The sequence below is a fragment of the Perkinsus marinus genome, assembly GCF_000006405.1.
Source record: "Perkinsus marinus ATCC 50983 genomic scaffold scf_1104296953018, whole genome shotgun sequence".
Taxonomy (NCBI): Eukaryota; Perkinsozoa; order Perkinsida; family Perkinsidae; genus Perkinsus; species Perkinsus marinus.
In genome coordinates, this window is record NW_003208655.1 from 69,265 (window position 1) to 86,737 (window position 17,473).

Genomic DNA, 17,473 nt, shown 5'->3' on the forward strand with positions numbered 1-17,473 from the left:
TACAAAAACTGTGTAGCTCTTCCTATCAGCACTGCACTGAACTCGGTGGCACGCGGAGATCTACAAAAGCACGAATCGACACCATTCGATGCGTCATTGACACCCCACTCACCTGTCTCGGATTAGGGTAGTAGTGTATCTTGCGTCCACCAACGTCCTGCGTTCGTCGTAATGAGCTCATGAAGCACATGCTATCCGTCGCGAGGAGCTCACCATTGAAACGAGACACTTCGTAAACTGAACAATGATATGCAGATAGCCGTAGAACGCGGATGACCCGAATGGTGCTTCAACGCTGTTTGTAACCTACATTTCCCCAAGTTGCAGTCCCAGCTTCGGAAACCATCCCATATGGGACAGTAGTCTAAATGAGACAACCTGCTGTTTCGAACAGGACCACCATATCTGCTCGAATCAGCGAAATTCCGACAGTAGAGTTCGTCCCCTCCTACTCGTATTGAGATAACGGTGCCTTTTCGTGCTTCACAGAGCATCTAACCTTGGTTTTGAGATCAAGCGAGCACCTGTAATAACACTTACACTACTATCGTCCCTCCTTAGAGGCCCTCACCTATCCTCGTCATCATCAGCTGCACCACAGAAATGGCTAGTCTTCTTCTTGCCAACCTCAAACGTCGCCTCGCTTTCCGAGTTGATACACTTATCCATAGCAAACGAGCACCCTTGCTTGTATCTGACCAAACACTATCATTCGACGCCAGTACGGTCGGAGACCAACCCGAAGAACATCCCCTTATGCATTTTCGTGGCCATAGAATAGTCTGGCAGATACCAGCCGCTGTCCTCGAATAATGCCAGTGTGATCTCCGACATGAAGTGATACCCAAAGTTTGCTATGGGCACCTAGACTCTGCCCGTGGAGGAAGACAAGATAACTTCTCACTCACCATCAGCTCACCCTCGAGGAGTCTCTGCTCCCAGTGGGATTCGAGCACATGACAACCCTGACGGGGACTCTGGTTCTCGATCTCCATACCGTCCAATGTAGGACAATCAAAGTAGTCTCTCGCCTTCTCAACAACCTATGGCAGCAGCGATCAGTGCTTATTGCAGCTCGACACTCACTTTAGGCGTGACGATCTTGAAGACACAGCTACCCCTGGGTGCAAGCAAGCACTGCCGCATATCGGCGCTTGTAGTAGAGTTTATACGACCAGTAGGGCACTTGCAGGTTTCCTTGCTCATGCCACGGCCAGACGAGACTTCAACGACACCAGGGGCGTCAGTATACATGTAATTGCCCTTGGGATACGGATAGGAAACGGAAAGGTCATCGGAACTCGAACAATGATACCTGATTAGACGAGTTAGATGCAAATTACTATTACATCTCCTCACCTGGTTCCATACGGCCGCAAAACCCCAGCGGTATCCGGGTTTCGGGGCACACGCGGAGATCCATCAGCATACCGGAATAATGGATACTTATACGCGGAGAATACCAATGCATGAGCAAGCTCATGTGTCATGGTTCCGACTAGGTTATCCTTGGCGTACTCAGAGTCAACATTAATCATTTGGGGGCACACGTTGACGAGACCAAAGGTTGGTCTATCACACTGATCCCTCTGACAGCTCAATGCGAACGCGATTACACCATTGCCATTGATGCCGCAGGCCGAGTCATGCTTAGCCGTTACGAGGATGACCATATCAACGTCACTGTAGCCTTCTCCAGCTGGATAGACTGTCGGATAGCCACAAGTATCATCACCGTAACACTCTTTGAAGGTGGTTAGCTCGTCCAAATACTCGTCGGGTATCATAATAGCGGTACCGTTAATGTAACCACAGGAGGCTCCACCGCCCTTATAATAGACGGAGTAACACACACCATGAGGCCACCGGCTGCCACAAGATCTCGCTGCCCTAACAGGAGCTTGAGCTCGACGAACCATCAAGGTCTTCTGCCAGAAGGCAACAGCTCGAGGCACCGCCTCTGATCGGATGAAATCTCGCATGGGCTTGTCGGGTAAGTCAGCCTCGAGATCGATGAAGTGAACCCCCAAGCGGAGCGGTTCCCAAGGTACACCTTCAATACTGGCTTCACAAGTGCCCCCGCTCTCACCAAGACGGCGACCATGACCATACTGGACTGGGGAGACCAAGTAGTCGTCAGGTGGAACCTCACTTTCCCAACCCCTCGCAGGGACGGTCAGAGTAGTGATGGCTACCAGAGCCAGAGCGGCGGAGCAGTGACAAAGTACAGTCATACCCAGATGTTAAGCAAAGGTTACTGAAAGAGTGACTACTTAGCGTTCAAGTCTTACAGGATGCATAGACGAACTGTGATCTGTAAACAATACTTGATATATGGGGCGAGCGAGATTAATTATGTATCCAATACAAGCGCGCTCGCCCGCAGGATTCTCCACTCAGTTTCGGTTTGCACACGCGTCTTCAGGATGAGTCCGAGCGACCCACATTGGGCCTGTTTCATAGGAGCAAATTGCGTCTTAAACTTAAGTAACGCCTTAAGTATACCTTAAGTAATTAGGACATCCTATTTCACTACTTAAGTAAGCACGTCAAGGCGCCTTAAGTTTAGGAATACTTAAGGCGCCTTAAGTTTCTGTGCATATACTTAAGTATTCACGAGAAGCATTTCACAACATGCGTACTTAAGGAGCAACTTAAGTATTCGTTAAATTTTATTAAGGTAGAGCCGACCCTACCTAAATAGATACTTAAGTACCGTGTTCGAATATTGCAGCCCACAGGGGTTGAACCAGGGACCCTTCGAAGTACGATGCTTTGATATTGCATCTCGCAGGGATCGAACCGGAGACCTTACGAATGGTAGCACGGTGCTCTCCCACTTGTCCAGAGAGGCAAAGAAATCGAGCCAAGAATTCATTTCCTTCACGCAGCAAAAGCCGAACCGAACTTCACAATATGGCCACCTTTAAGAATCAGCCACTGCAAGACGTCAAGGAGGCAATGTTTGCTGCTTGGGAACAAGAGATGAGGATCTGGGTCAATCACAGTGACTTATTCTAGCTAACATTGTAATTCGTGGGAAATCCCCTTGCAGCTCGTTACCAACGGTAACTTACCATTGATACCTTACCCATGATCGAGGAAAGTAGTTGCGAAACAGTAAACGACCATAGAAACAGCATACCTCAGACTTGTACCTGCGCCGATCGCGAGGTAAACAAACAACCTAACCAATGGAGCATTTATACCACGAAACTAAACATGTAATTCTATTCTATACCTGTAACCATGGTTAAGTAGATACTTAAGTACGCCTTAAGTTAAGGAGCTCCTTAAGTTGCCCCTAAACGTTGTGAAATGAGTTGAGTACTTCTTAAGTATACCTTAAGTAAGTCCTTAAGTTGCTCCTATATTTAAGGCGCCTTAAATTAAGTATCCCTGTGAAACAGGCCCATTATCGATCGTTCAAGGACATCCGTTGTTGCGGAGATGAGGGAGTGGCAGATGAATTTGTCGCTGGTAGGAGTAGTAGTATTATTATACAATCAGATTGGAGACGAGAAGTAACACGTTAGTCGTAGCAAGTGGTCGAATGAGCTACGTAATCGCTCTATAATCTGTCTCAAAACACACTCTAGCACAAGCTTCGAGGAGTTGGGGAGATTCTTCAATGTTGGGTAGAGGAATGAAGCTCTTTCAATGAACCCAGCGGACCGCTGGCAGCGGCGGATGATGATAATATTTCAGAGACTAGGTCCGTCAGCCTTCAACTTCGGAAAGCAAGTACGCAGGTAATACTCGACTTCCCCTCTCATTCGCTTCCCCGACAACAGCTTCATTCATGTTGTCGACAGTACGGAGAGATGCGCCCAGACCAACCTCATTGAAATACCACACAAGGTATGGATAATGATGATCTTCGGCAACGCTCTGATCGCTCGATACGTCTCAATTGCCGTCGCTACACATCATGGCCAGCCACTGGCCTACTAATCAGCCACTCAGCAACTGGAGAGGTAACCCATAGAAAAGAACAACGAGACTAACGTCGTCGGCAATGATACGACCATCACATGATGATGAATCCACTGGTCACTCATCTCATATCTTCGGTCACGTAGGTATCGGCTATACTGCTCCTATGCATCTACCCCACATCTACACCACAGAGGCGATCAACCGATGAGTAGTCGAGTCAGGATCAATTGACGGGTCACTACATGTAACCTGAGAGGGTCAGGAGAAGTCTTCGTCGCAGGATTAAGAGACCCCTCCCCCGGGCATGCTCCAACCCTGGTGGCACCTTGTCAAGAGTCACACGTTGTATCATCAGTAGTCCAACGAGAGCTACTCACAGCCGAAGTTCGGCTGCCGAATTGTATACAACATCGATCTTAAGGGTTTACTCGAATTAGATGCGGCTCACTTCTAGTATTTAATTTCCTCGGGCGTATTCTCAAGACTAATCAACACGCGCGAAAAGAACTCATAGCGAGGAGTACGATGATGAGGAACGTTGCCGTGCTAAGGAATAGGATGTACATTGGCAGATGTCGAGAAGGAGTGGTATCTGCAAAATTAGACGCACCAATACAGCCCTATTGTCGAATAGTTGAACCCATTAAAGTTGAACGATGGGTGGTCGACCACTAGACCATCTTACAAACACAAAACTCCGGGTCACAAAACATATGTCCAGAATAGATACTGTAGCTACAAATGGATCAGTCCTCGACATAGATCCATATACTTAGGATAATCATTGAATCAATCTGCAATGTTGAAGACTCTAAGGGCGACTACTAGCGAAGTCGGCTGAATACACGTTCTTTATGGTAGCGAGATCAGTCTGCATCCTTTCAACGCTCTGAGTCGAATCAAGTACAATAAGTGGTATTCGAACCTCCGACGGTAGGAGTCCTCCATGCTGTCCCACTAACTTCTCAGTACCGGACTTCCCATCAATGTAGTAGGTAAGCTCATAAGGCCCATCAGTTATGCCAAAGAGATCCCCAAGCTGCTCTCTAGCATCTTCTGACAGTTTCCCTGGACCCAATATACGGAGAGCCTCCACCTCATCCGGGGTCAACAACAACCAATTCTTGGCGAGCTCCGGGGCTTCCTTCCGAATGGTCTCCCGGGCCTCATCAACCGAAACACCATCGGCTAAATGCAAGGCAAATGACCGTGGCTCAACAGTAGGTGGGAGCTTCAACAACCTGCCAAGCGCGAGTACGTTAGGCCTTGTTTTCCTCTCATCCTGGGAATCATAAACTCGGACATGTTCCAAATTCAGTTGTCCGTGGTCGGCCGATACTACCATCCGTACCGATGCTCCCGATGTTCGACTCAATGCCGCCCAAAGTTCCTCGAGCTGGTCATTCAACTGGTTGAGTTTGATCCCTATGGCGGGATCGTCTATACCCAAGGCATGCTCTGTGGTGTCCGGCTCAGGACAGTAGATGTAAGTGAAGGTAGTCTCCTTTGAATCCGTCTTCTCTTGCAAATACTTCGGCACCTCCACGATGACCAACTGTAAGTCAGTCAAACTGGTTTTGATCACCTTCGGACCATTCCCACGAATAGCCCTCGTGAAGGGAGAATCATCATAGAACTGGTACATCCTGACCTCATCCTTATCGAGCTTATCATAAGCCGCATCAAAACGGAAAACCTTCTTTCGCATCTCCTCTGTGTCCTCCAATGACTCGCCAGTCACAGCATCGACCCACGGCAGAGGCTGAATCGCTACTCTCCGATCGATTTCTGTAGTCCAACCCAACATGCCGTGCTCAGCAGGGTATTTCCCTGTGCCATACGAGGTCAGCGCTGCACATGTGGTCGCCGGAAAAACACTGTTGACCGTGCCAATGAGGTTTTTCCTCATGAAGGAATCCTTACCAAGATGCTTCTCGAGGACGTTGATACCACAACCATCCAACAATACGAATACCGTATGCTGCGCCTCAGTCCGCAATAAAGTCTTCTCAAGCCCCTTGGCTACCTCCGTCTGGTACTTTCCCATGAGGGCTGTTATAACATCCACCGAAGTAACGCTCGACAGAGGATGTACTAGCTTGCCTGTCGATAACCACTTCTTAGCTGTGACGAAATCTGCACTAGTAGACATTATCAGATAAACAACTACGCTTAGATCTGCTCCCCGTCCCAACAAAGAAGTGCTGAACACCATACCGATACTGTAGGAAAAGCGGCACTAGTTGCCGATCGGCATTAAGAGCAACGCCGTCAGTGCCAACATGCACCATCACTAGTGGTACTACTACTCGAGCTTCTGCTAGAGTTGCCATATGCCAATATCGAAGCATATTTCATCGTCTCTTCCCCTCTTAGTTCTGACCACGACAACACGTCCCCTAGCCATCGGTGCCAGTTGCCATTGACGAGGGCCGTTGCCGTATTCACTGCGACTCTCCGCATCTCGAATCCTTCAGTTATCTACAAAGGACCGATATTGGAGCTACAATAGTGTCTGCCAGCATACAACGGAGGAGTCGTCTGCATGTGATGCTTACGTTAGGGAGGTCCACCTAGCACTCAGCTTGTCCTCGCATAGGTCGATCTAATCGTCTGAAACGTTCCGATAGAGTATGTCTAGCGATGCCGGAGCCGCTGATGACCAGTCCCTTGACGTGACATCTCCCGCCTTCGAAGTTGCGCAGTGGGCCGGGATGGTCCAGGTCATCAGAAAGAACCATAGTTATAGCTCCACCAGCTGGCCCCCGTATACCAGCGCTCTGGACTAGCCACCAAAAGCTAGGATCAGTCGAGCTGTCGGGATAACCAACCAAACCAGTATTGAAAACCACGTCTGACAACGGAGCCATTATAATCGATTATCGGATAGACTTCATTCCCCCTGCTGTTGATACAGACTTGCCTATCACCCCTCCAACGTAGCGCTTGGAGTTCAGCTAAGCAAAATCGTTCTCGCGAGTATTCATTGGATAGACATAGAGGTAATCTTCAGTGGTAGTAGATAAAAAAGGTAATGGGTAACAGTAATATCCTTCCTGAAGATCTACAAAGAGTAATACCGTCTATAACAGCAATGTGCTCGCCAGAGATTGGGATCATACCACTGGAGTCATACCCTGGACAACCATGTTGCATAAGGATGCTCTCACGATTCGACGGCATCGTAAGATCCGCCCTTTGCCATCTTGCAAATCTTGCATTTCCTCAACCAATGAGATTGCTTTTGGAGTGGCTGTCCGCCATCTTCGGCGCAACCCCATATCTGGAGTTAGGTTATATTATTTACCATCACGGTTGATATTCCTACCACACTTCGTTCACATCCTAGTCATTTCCACTACTGCTCGGGAGGTGCTGCTGTTATAGAAATTTTCGCTTTCCAATGGCTCGGCGACCGGAGCCAGTTGGCGGCGCAGCGAATGGGCTGGTAGGGGGAGAAGGGCTCGTCGGGGAAGTCATCACATCAGGGAACAAGGGCAGAGTCGATGCGGTCATTGATGGTAGAAATTTTAGTGACAGACCTGGATTGGACACCAGCTCCTTTAGACAAGGACCTTCTTGGCAAACAACAGCAACATGATAACCACGAGATTGACTATGCGGCATTCCACACAGAAACTGGATACTTTACCGGGCCAATCTTTATGCGTACTTGGTCGGAGCTACCAGTCGACTGGTCCTGGGAGCTACTCCATGCCCTCTTCTGTGCTTGTGCAGCGTACATACAGATATCCTTCATCACAGGGGTGAGTGTTGGTCTACATACCACTGTAGCCCTTTCTATCGGCATTCTCAGGCACCATGGGAGGCTAATATTCACTTAGTCGTGGTTATCACATTCCTTATGTCTCAAAGACTCTTCTATGCATTCTGGGGCGGTACCACTCCACACAGGCATAGCTCCTTGATGAGGCCAGATGACTTTGGTAGTACCCACCCCCCCACAATGCGAGTTAATAATCATCATCACTCAGGCGGTCAACACCGAACTGGCATAACCATCGCACGTGATGTGGCAAGATTCTTCCTGCTAGGTAGTAGTAGTAGTAGTAGTAGTAGTAGCAGTGGAAGCCTTATGTTTGGCATTGACGTTCCTCTTTAGCCATAACGTTCCTTGACGTCGGCTACTGTACAGCAGCAGTAGTACAACAGGACCTCGTGGCACAAGGAGGGGAAAAGCCTTCTTCGCTATATGGTTACATATTGGCGACCGAGGTGGGTCTATTAATCATACCAAATTGTAGATGATACCACTCCTTCAGTACTTCCTCCCACCGTTGCTCCTATCAAGTGTATCAGTAGCTCTGCTACGCCAGTAGTGATGAGGGGTTACGGTGATTAATAGTCGTCTAACTCGGTGTTTTATCAGGAGTTCAGACCTCCATTACAATGATCTCACAGATGAGGCCCTGGATGCCCGTGTCGACGCCACTGACAATCTCTTCCTCACCCCACTTGTTCAGAGCTTGCGCAGAATCGTAATCTATGCGGCCGAGGTGACACTATTGGTGACACTGCTGTAGTAGCACTACGTACTGTGCTAGGCTATCTGGTGTCTCGGAGTCCTACCTTGTCGCTTCGCCCGAGGCCCTCTGGCCAACGATGTCTCCGTTGCCGACCCCCGGGTTGGACTTTTGGACTTCCTCAGTGTATCAGCCAGCTCAGTGGTACCCGGCGGCCCTGGGTTCACTATGTAACTACGCCACTCAGTGTCTTAATGGAGACTCTGTTATGCTCAGGATATTAATGACAGCCGTATTCGCATTGCATGTTTTACTCGTAGTTATGTGCACAGACCTCAACACAAGGCCACTCGAATTGCAGTATGCCAACCATGCTGCTGTTTCCACGTGGATGTCTTACGCAGGCATCTCGCACATCTATTGGGCAAGTGGAAGATGATAACAGAGCAGTCGGCTTTGATAAGAGTTCAAGCCATAGGGGCAGCAGCTGCTGGGAGTGTAGTACTAGGTGGAGGGTGGTAGGGGACTACTGTGTTTAGGGGGGCGGATCGTCACATCACTCGAAGGGGCATCCATCTCAACAGTCCACGGTCAAGGTCTCGGAATGGTCTTCAAGGCAGTGCCCTTATACTGAGGTCCTAATGAGGTGGTCTAGTCAATGGTTATATATTCTTCATATAGGGAAGCATTGTTCGTGATAAGGGGCGTTATTACGAGGCACAGGCTCCTATGAATACCATAAGGCCCAGCCGGAGTGGCGGCCTATTCCAGCACATTTGCTCGGTAGTAGTATTGATGAGTTCTCCTCCTTTTCTGTAGACCTCTATGTCAGGGTCTCTACGGTAACGTATTGGTCACTAGGCAGATGATATTCACTTTGCATGTCCTTCTAGCTTGGGTCTACTTCATAGTTGTAAGGCTTTTTTTCCTTCTGCCTCGCATCACTGACTTCCTCCGCCTCTTGTGCAGATGGCCTATGGTGCATTATTCAGCCGCTCATGGTCATCCTCGATTAGTGTGTGCACCCAGGTAGTAAGCGTATGGTTGTTGGTTGCTGAGCTCATCCTTGTTACGATGATAGGAAGAGTCCTTCCTTCCTAAGACGATAACATCTATGGCGGTCCCACATGACCTTTCCGACTTTACACTGCATGTTGGGGATGAGCATACGTCTGAGGCATGGGAGCCGCGAGACGCTGGCCAACGTGTCCTCAATAATACAGCATGCACGACTTCTCGAGCGGCATGGATAGCACCGTGGCTTCTCCTGGTGCTAGGGCATTCAGTACAGGTACTAACGACTACGACTATGGCCACTGCTGCTGGTGCTGGTGATCCTTTCACTGCGACTAGTCGTAGGTGCATCATATGAGTGGGGTTTGGTCGTCGGCCAGCGGTACACCAGCAAGCCTAAGAGCATCTCAGCATGGGCATCTTGACAGAGCTTGTCACCAGCGAGGCTGGATGCCCCCATTATATCATCAGCTCAGCTCCAGCTCTGGTTCTACCGCGGCTCCATCTACTGATTTATGGCTTGGTGACGCCACTTCCTCGGAGGTGAGATTGTTATAACGATTGATACAAAGCAGCAGTCCTCTGGCTATCAGGGCGAGGGCCATAGGGAGTATTATCCTGCATGGGAGAGGCCAGGGGAATTGACAGACTCTATGCTCCGGAGCATCACTACATCCTCAACATACAGGTAATAGTGGGTCTACTATGATGATTATATTGTAAAGCTATGATGTGCATGGCACCTCTATTACAGTTGGGTAGGTTCTTCCGTTGGGCGAGGTCTTCCTCTACTGCGGGCATTGGGTCAGCCATCAGAGCAGCCACAGGTGAGGTTCCGTCGACATACAGATGGCATCCTTCCTCATGTAGGAGTATCTTGCGGACCATCAGATGCTCCTACGAGTGAGCCTAACAGTAGTCCTGGGTGAAGAAAGCTCCTCGACAGTAGTTATGATGGCAGCGCGCCTTTGATTATCTCTCTGCCTCGATTGTTGGGAGTTTTTCCAGATTCATCCTGGTCTTAGCGTTATCAAGGTGGGCTAGAATAGGGCCGGCAGCTCAGTTTCCTTAGTTTTCTCTTCACTTGGCTTCCCTCCCAAATTGGAGCAGGTTAATGTCTTCTACCAGTGACCGTGATGACGGTGATCCCTCAGCTGCTACAAGTCCCCCAGCTGCTGCTGGTAACGGCCCTTTGACGGTAGTAGTTATTGGTAGCATTGGAGGTCGTCGTCGTCAGGGTCCCTTCATCATCGGTCTTCATCCCCTGAGCCTTCGTCCCCACCACCACCGCTACGCCATGTAAATGAGGCTGCCTTAGTAAGAGCTGTTCTTGTTGCTGGTGGTCGAAGGACTGTAGAGGTTCTGTTGTAGGTCGAGGACTCTCTGGATACATTCCTGGACTTTATGGCCTCTCTTACAGTATACGAGGCTATACCTGATCGCAGTCTAACTGCATGTGTAAGGCATCTCGTGGAAGGCCGCCGAGTTGTGGTGGTGGAGTGGTATGGTTTTAGGTGACCGATGATGTCCCCATGGGCCAGGCATGCGTCTTGCTACTGAGCGGCTTGACGGGGGAGTATGAGCAAAGACGGGATGAGGCAACTCCTCGTAGGACGGTGGTTTCCTTCATCGTTTTGATGTCTTAATGGTCAGCAACTGCCCAGCCGAGTTCGACTATGACGGGCACGCAAATCGGGCCAATGCGGCGAATACGAGTGCTACGACGGATTCGGTCCTCCCCTACTCCGCCCGTTGCTGCTGCTGCTGATGAAGCTATGACTTCATCTGGTTGCCAATCGCAGCATAATGGGGCGTATTCCAACAATACGGGGGATATGCGTGGAGAATTCGATTATAATATTCAGAGTAGGATGTGGCCTTCGGGGATGCTCATTGCCTTTGTTCACTATAAGTGTCTAGTCACTCACTTCTCTATGATCAGATATGGTACTACCACCACAAGTCGAGGAACTGGCCTATGATAGTCTCGATAAGCACAGGCGTCCAGTAGCATCATCACCAACCATACGGATTGACCAGATAGGACCATCAACCTCATGCCCGCCCGAGGCACCATATTATAACTCCTCTACGGGTGTCCCCTGTATGGACACAGCTTGGTTGACAGCACTGGACTTATTCCAGTATGCTCTTTGGTGTTATCGTAACCAGCATGAGGCCTTACAGTGCATCACAGTGGATGAATGGATATCGAAGCGGACATTACAGCCGACAGAAGTCCCCTATCTACGCCTAGATCAGGACATGTCGGTCCTGCAAGCGGTAATGAGAGGACTGCCACCACTGGGGGGTATACCATCGTTAATCGTTGTTCAGGTATCATTGATAATCGCCACGCCGGGTGCTCATAGTCTTTTGCTTTCTAGCGAGACTGAATCTAAGACGGAGGTAGAGGTCTTCGCTGAGATCAGCCTCACACAGATAATGGCATTTGTGGCTATACATTGCAAGGGGCCGTTCTTGGCACCGGTATTCGACTTGCCAGTGCAAGACTACAGTACGATATTGGCTATATCCTCGTTATCGAGGGTCACCCTCTTAGGTGCTTTATCACACGGTCATGTCGTCACAGTGGATGCAAATAAGGATACATTGGCTGACGTGATGGATGCCATTTGTAGGCAGCAGTAGTCTGTTGGAGGTGCTGGAGTCCTACTTACGTGATAGGTACTTGCCAGCGGCAGATCCTACCGGTGTTGGAGAATGGTCAGTATGTCGGCTCCTTTACTTTGACGTCTGTCAATCAACTCATAACGGAGTCGGTCAATTACATGTAGGATATCTTCTACAATAGTGGCCATCATGTTGAGATTGGTAATGTTCAGGTATACGGATAGTGAGTACTCAGTACTTGGCCATAGCATATCTTTGGGCATGCGTGCTGGTGATGCATTGGAGTTGACTAAGCGTTATGTTAGAATGACCAAGGCAGCTGAGCTTAGGAGGAAGAGGCAAGCTGGGATCACTGTACCCGATATGGAGGAGGACGAGCAAGAGGATGAAGTGCTGCTGTCGCTGTTGGTGTATCATCCTTTGTGTTAGCTGTCCCTTCTTAGGACGTTAATGGGGATATAGCCCCTGTGTATTTATCGACGGACTTCCCGGTCTCATTGAAGAATATCTTACGGTCAATGCTGTTGGGATCGGAGTCTCATTCGATGGTACGGCGGATGGTTCGGTAGTGGCTTGTGTATATGTGTGAACTCAGGTGATCCTGGACCCGGATACGCGATCAGTTTTGGCAGTCATAGACGCCTACGACTTGTGGAAATTCTTAATACAGGTTTGTTGGTATATGATGCTTAGTTGGGAAGTTACCTTGCCTCAGGGCCATGCCTCTTCGACGAACGAATCGTCGCCGTTACAGCAAGTGAATCAAAGCCCAGTGGGCCCAGAGGAGGAAGAGTTCGGTGACGGTGAGTTCTTACAGGTCTTGTCTTTTATACTGTCGTTCATCTTGTATAGGCTTACTTGACATGCTGCAAGGTAATGGAGTTGGTCTTGAACAATAACAACAACAATATGAGGCGCTGCACAGATCGTCTTCCGATGGCTTCATCATTTTACCTGTCTCCCTTTCCTTGGTCCCCTATAATGTAAAATTAATATGCTTAGACGGCTCCTTGTCATATTTACGAGTGATCATAATAATACTAGTATTAGCATTATTATTATTAACATCATTAGCAGTAGTAGTACTAGTAGTAGTGAAGAAGATGGGTACTTGGTGATACATTGTTTGTCTGCAGTTCGGTAGTAGCTTTGGTAGCGTTTTCATCATAGAACGTCACTAGAATGCTCTTGCTTCATCAGTGAGTGCTCCTCTATGTGAACACATGAAGAACCTACCATAGCTGCTGCTAGAATCCTCATTACTATCATTCGCGCCTACTACCGCTGCTGCTGATGCTGCTGGTGTCGTTACAGCCCACTTTTACAATTTTTGAACCATCACCTTGGTGTTGCGTTGGGTGTATTATCTCTGGCTATCTCTAGCGTCATTGGAGAGCAATGCCAAATCCTGTTATTGCTTCTCAGGAAGATAGAAGTAGAGCTTGTACACAGAGCCATCGAGGAGTACAGCATGGTTTCGGGCTCTAGAATGAGTGATTCATTAAACGTGATAGAGAGTACTTCGGATGTCTCGATCAGTGAGGCCCTCATTTCCTCCGCACCTGAGCAGAGGTTATGTGGAATATACCAGAAGTCTTTAAAGTGAGTGTTGCTTACTCCTCTTTAGCAGCTACTACTGTACTGTGTGGGGTCTGTTGGGTTCGTGACTGGACAACTGCCTATGGGAGGGTGTGTTGACAGCTTAGTTTCAATTCTGGATATTCCTTTTGAGGCGAGTGTCTCTTCCTACGTCTACCGTCACAACATTTCAATGAGCTCATCGTCTGAGCCTACCACTGTCTCCACTCCTCCATGTGTTAGTACTAGCAGCGACTACGGCGGTGAGACGGTAATCAAAAGCTATGACCAGGAGCTCACTACAGACCAAGAAAAGCAAGAGGGTGATGAGATCGATAGTACATCGACTTGTTTGAAGAGAGGACGGTTCACCCTGGAGTTGGTCTCAAAGACAGGCCACCTTCCGCACAGCCTAGCTGTTACCCACGCTAACTGCGATCCAGCACTGTCCCCTGTCCCTACAACAGTTAACCTATTCAATGTACCCCCACCGAAAATGGTGGTAAAGAAGGTTGGACGTTTTGTGATCGAGGAGGAGATCTCGATCGACACGGTCCTTCCTGACTCGCCCAGTTCTTCAACTTTCACTCATCTTTCATCAGGACGTCGTATCGGTCGCTTTGAAGTGGCACCGCATGATGGGAGGAGCGGTCGAGTAACACCGACTCTGATGGTTTATCCTGTTCTAGATAGGTCATCGGTGTGATACATTCGGCATCGGCATTTACTATAAATACGTTCATTCATGTCACTTTCACCAATGAAATACTTGTCGACTCCTCAGAAATTGGTAACTACGCATGTCTTGTTATTGCATCAAAAGATGGTTGAGTTGAAGGAAAGCCGTAGAGGACGCGTAGAAAGATCGATTCCAGCAGTAATTGGAGGTGCTTCTATCGAGTATTGCAGACATATGATTGGCATTGGGAAGGTCGCTTGAAGCCTCCTCACTTTCTTCCTGTTAGATGAGGATTTTTACCAATATCTATGTCCCGTAGTAGTTGCCGTAAACACCGCGGTGGACACTCCCATCATAAGGTTGACAGGAAGCCGAATGCACCGAGTAAGAGTCGACGTAGTGAAGGAGAGGAGTATGTTGCCGAGGAAGATAGCAAACGTCCACGAGGCGATTCGATGCCCGAGTGTATTCCCTTCTCGAATGCCGCTAATGCAGATGTGAGGAGAGTCGGCCGTTTTGAAATTGAAGAGTTTTGCTGCACCACACCGTGCCTAAATGGAGGCGGAGCGGTGCACGACATTGCATCATTCGGAGATGCACCTGTTGTTGTATATACTATTGAAGCTGACAGAAACAAAGAGGAGGAGATCCTCAGCAGTGACTAGCAGCCTGTGCTGTATTCACTATTTTTCGTCATCTGTAGACCATTCGTATCATCAAATTTTCCTTGTCTTGAGCCTCAAGCGTTTTCCTCTATGATTAGAGGTATACCATAAATCATGTAGCTGTCGGTATCTGTATCAGTCGAGATTCATTACAACCATCCTGCTTCAGTCTAGATGGCACTTAGATACAATAGTTCACTAATTGTTCCATCTGAATGCTGTTGTGTTGTTGCATGTCTTGCTGTCTCCATCATTGTGTTAGCTCTCACTACGTGTTAGCCCACAGACATTCACAAGCGATGGAGTCTTTCATTCGACGGTCTTCCTTCTTCAATAGTTTCAACGGGGATAATGCTTCAGAGGCCTTCTTTGACGCGGACGAAGTGCTCCCTGCTGCTAGCGTCGTGCCACGACCGTTCTCTTGGTGGGGCTACTTGTGTTGTAGTGGTGCTCCGACATCAGCTGTCCCTATCACCAATCGACCACCTGTGTTCGTGTCTTGCCGACCACGCGATCTGCCTCGGTCATCGTTCATGGAGGATATCGACAGCAGTAGTCTTACAATGTCGAGAGTGAATCGTAGAAGGCGAGTGAGAAGAATGACAAGCCATCATGTGATGGAACAACGCTTCTCGGGTTACTCTCACGATCATGACGATAGTTCAGTGCTGAATTCAGGAGGCGGCGATCAGCTGATCTGGGTTAACTGGTTATTGATGCAGCTTTGGCCGAGGTTGAACTCGGTGATTCGCGAGAAACTGGAAACAGAAGTGCTCCCGATCATGCGAGAGAGCATAGGTCACCGAGTGATTGAATTAAAGGAGTTCGATCTCGGCAAGAACACACCAAAGCTAGGGCCGATTCGGACTTCTAGACGGGACCATGGCACACATGAGTCGCTTGATGTTAATGTTCATATACACTACGATTGCGACTCCCGGGTAGCTTTCTCGATCGGCATGTTCAGTGTAGGGATAGAACATATCAATTTCACAGGAGACCTATGTCTCTCGCTTGAGCCGTTGATCGACGAGATCCCGCTCATTGGGGGTGTGCAGGTAGGTCGACTGCGAAGTAACAGATGAAATGCTTCCTATCAGGTTACACTGTCTTCGCTTCCTTCAATCACTTGGGCGTTTTCGGGTCTAGCAAACCTTGCTGATATGCCCGGTATTAGTTCTTTGTTCCAGACTACAGTAGAAAAGACCATTCGAGAAACGCTCCTCCTGCCCAACTGTGTATATGTACCGCTGCAGAGAGAGAAAGTTCACCCGAATCTTGAATTGGCTTACCCGAAACCCAGCGCAGTCCTACAGATATCAGTTCATCGTCTCCGCGGTTTGCCTCGAGGAAAGAGCTCTCATATCGAACTATCATTGGGGTCGAAGCTCATTGCCACTCCTAAAGGGGAGTTCAACGTTGCTGGCTATCACGAGTGGCAGCCACCATTTACTAGCGACTTCTTCGTCTACACTCGCAACCAGCCCATAGTCGTGCGGCTATGCTCCCTCGGTGGAGATCACCTAAGCTCTGCTACGATTAAGGTACGAGACTTGATCGATGAAGGTGTTGGTGCTGAGGGTTGCTGGGTTGCTATCGCTGATGGAGTGGAGGTGAATATTCATGGACGACTCAGGCGCTTGGACCATGCTTGTAGACCTCTAAATGTATTCCGTCAGATTCTGGTCACTATTGACTTGTATTGTGCGGGGAGTCTGATCGAGGCTGGCTCTCGTGTACGGTTCTCTCTCCCAGGAGCAAGTCCTGCTATGATTATATCTAAGCCCGGTATGAATCGGGAGGCGGACGTTGAGGGAGATCTCTCCCGTGAACCGAGGACGCAACGAATTATAGAAAAGCTGCGGAAAGCACATGGCATGACTGCAATTGAAGTGGCGACCATCGCTGAAGTCGATCCTTATGTGGTCGATAAAGTGTTGAGAGAGAAGCCATCCTTGAACGTGGTGTGGAATCAGGCTGTGTATACCCTGATGGACATATCTCGGGTCAACTTTGACGATATCAATTTGCGCGTTGAAGTGCTGAGGAAGAGCCGAAGTTTGCTAGGCGGCGAAATCCTCGATTTCCTGGGAGACATCGCCCTACGTGAAGTGGAGGACTGTGAACAAATGAGCTTTCGAGGCACCGTCCTCCTCCATGGCAAGGCTTCAGACAAATGTTGTGATATCGAACTGGGTGTTGAGATCCAGGGCGTAGAAACATGAGGTGTCCATATTGCTGTGTTCGCTACTGTTGTTGTGTTATTGAAGTGTGAGGGTCGAACACCGACGGATCGATCATGGATACTATCCATTGGATAGGGCCTTCCTTAATTTTCTCTGTAAATGGTACAAGAATTAAACTCAACGCCATCTTCTCCCTTAAGTGTTGCCTCGATATTAGGTGGGGAAGCTTTTCGTGTGAAATCGAGTGTCTGCATCTTCTAATTCACGAATGTCATCGATTCTACGAGCGAGCAG

General features: G+C 48.8%; 5 protein-coding genes across 5 annotated transcripts; 2 read left to right on the top strand and 3 right to left on the bottom strand.

The window, feature by feature from the left end:
* Positions 1-448: 448 nt before the first annotated feature.
* On the bottom strand, positions 449-2,234 carry Pmar_PMAR017615 (conserved hypothetical protein; the record flags this gene model as incomplete). Its single annotated transcript, XM_002776700.1, has 6 exons — positions 449-524; positions 572-694; positions 740-864; positions 909-1,043; positions 1,087-1,120; positions 1,360-2,234. The coding sequence occupies 6 exons, from the start codon at positions 2,232-2,234 to the stop codon at positions 449-451; spliced, it is 1,368 nt and encodes a 455-aa protein (XP_002776746.1).
* A 2,408-nt stretch (positions 2,235-4,642) lies between these two features.
* Positions 4,643-6,091, bottom strand: Pmar_PMAR017616 (conserved hypothetical protein; the record flags this gene model as incomplete). Its single annotated transcript, XM_002776701.1, has 1 exon — positions 4,643-6,091. One exon carries the CDS (start codon positions 6,089-6,091, stop codon positions 4,751-4,753), a length of 1,341 nt encoding a protein of 446 aa, XP_002776747.1. The 3' UTR covers positions 4,643-4,750.
* A 76-nt stretch (positions 6,092-6,167) lies between these two features.
* On the bottom strand, positions 6,168-7,099 carry Pmar_PMAR017617 (conserved hypothetical protein). Its single transcript, XM_002776702.1, has 2 exons — positions 6,498-7,099; positions 6,168-6,420 (listed from the first exon to the last, which is right to left on the bottom strand). The coding sequence occupies exon 1, from the start codon at positions 6,807-6,809 to the stop codon at positions 6,513-6,515; it is 297 nt and encodes a 98-aa protein (XP_002776748.1). The 5' UTR covers positions 6,810-7,099; the 3' UTR covers positions 6,168-6,420; positions 6,498-6,512.
* A 243-nt stretch (positions 7,100-7,342) lies between these two features.
* Pmar_PMAR017618 (hypothetical protein) lies at positions 7,343-13,386 on the top strand (the record flags this gene model as incomplete). Its single annotated transcript, XM_002776703.1, has 29 exons — positions 7,343-7,460; positions 7,507-7,706; positions 7,757-7,886; positions 7,935-7,994; positions 8,063-8,175; positions 8,223-8,275; positions 8,330-8,456; positions 8,505-8,653; positions 8,828-8,921; positions 9,105-9,206; positions 9,256-9,336; positions 9,393-9,452; positions 9,505-9,714; positions 9,783-9,980; positions 10,031-10,125; positions 10,200-10,264; positions 10,592-10,635; positions 10,809-10,895; positions 10,952-11,045; positions 11,091-11,303; positions 11,380-11,720; positions 11,775-11,955; positions 12,001-12,075; positions 12,126-12,231; positions 12,284-12,461; positions 12,515-12,619; positions 12,667-12,741; positions 12,787-12,874; positions 12,924-13,386. The coding sequence occupies 29 exons, from the start codon at positions 7,343-7,345 to the stop codon at positions 12,968-12,970; spliced, it is 3,489 nt and encodes a 1,162-aa protein (XP_002776749.1). The 3' UTR covers positions 12,971-13,386.
* A 1,906-nt stretch (positions 13,387-15,292) lies between these two features.
* Positions 15,293-17,218, top strand: Pmar_PMAR017619 (hypothetical protein; the record flags this gene model as incomplete). Its single annotated transcript, XM_002776704.1, has 3 exons — positions 15,293-15,417; positions 15,961-16,051; positions 16,184-17,218. The coding sequence occupies 3 exons, from the start codon at positions 15,293-15,295 to the stop codon at positions 17,216-17,218; spliced, it is 1,251 nt and encodes a 416-aa protein (XP_002776750.1).
* Positions 17,219-17,473: the final 255 nt, after the last annotated feature.

Bases quoted from the DNA above. Each gene is read 5' to 3' on its own strand.
- Pmar_PMAR017617 (XM_002776702.1), bottom strand. From the start codon at position 6,809: ATGGCTCCGTTGTCAGACGTGGTTTTCAATACTGGTTTGGTTGGTTAT.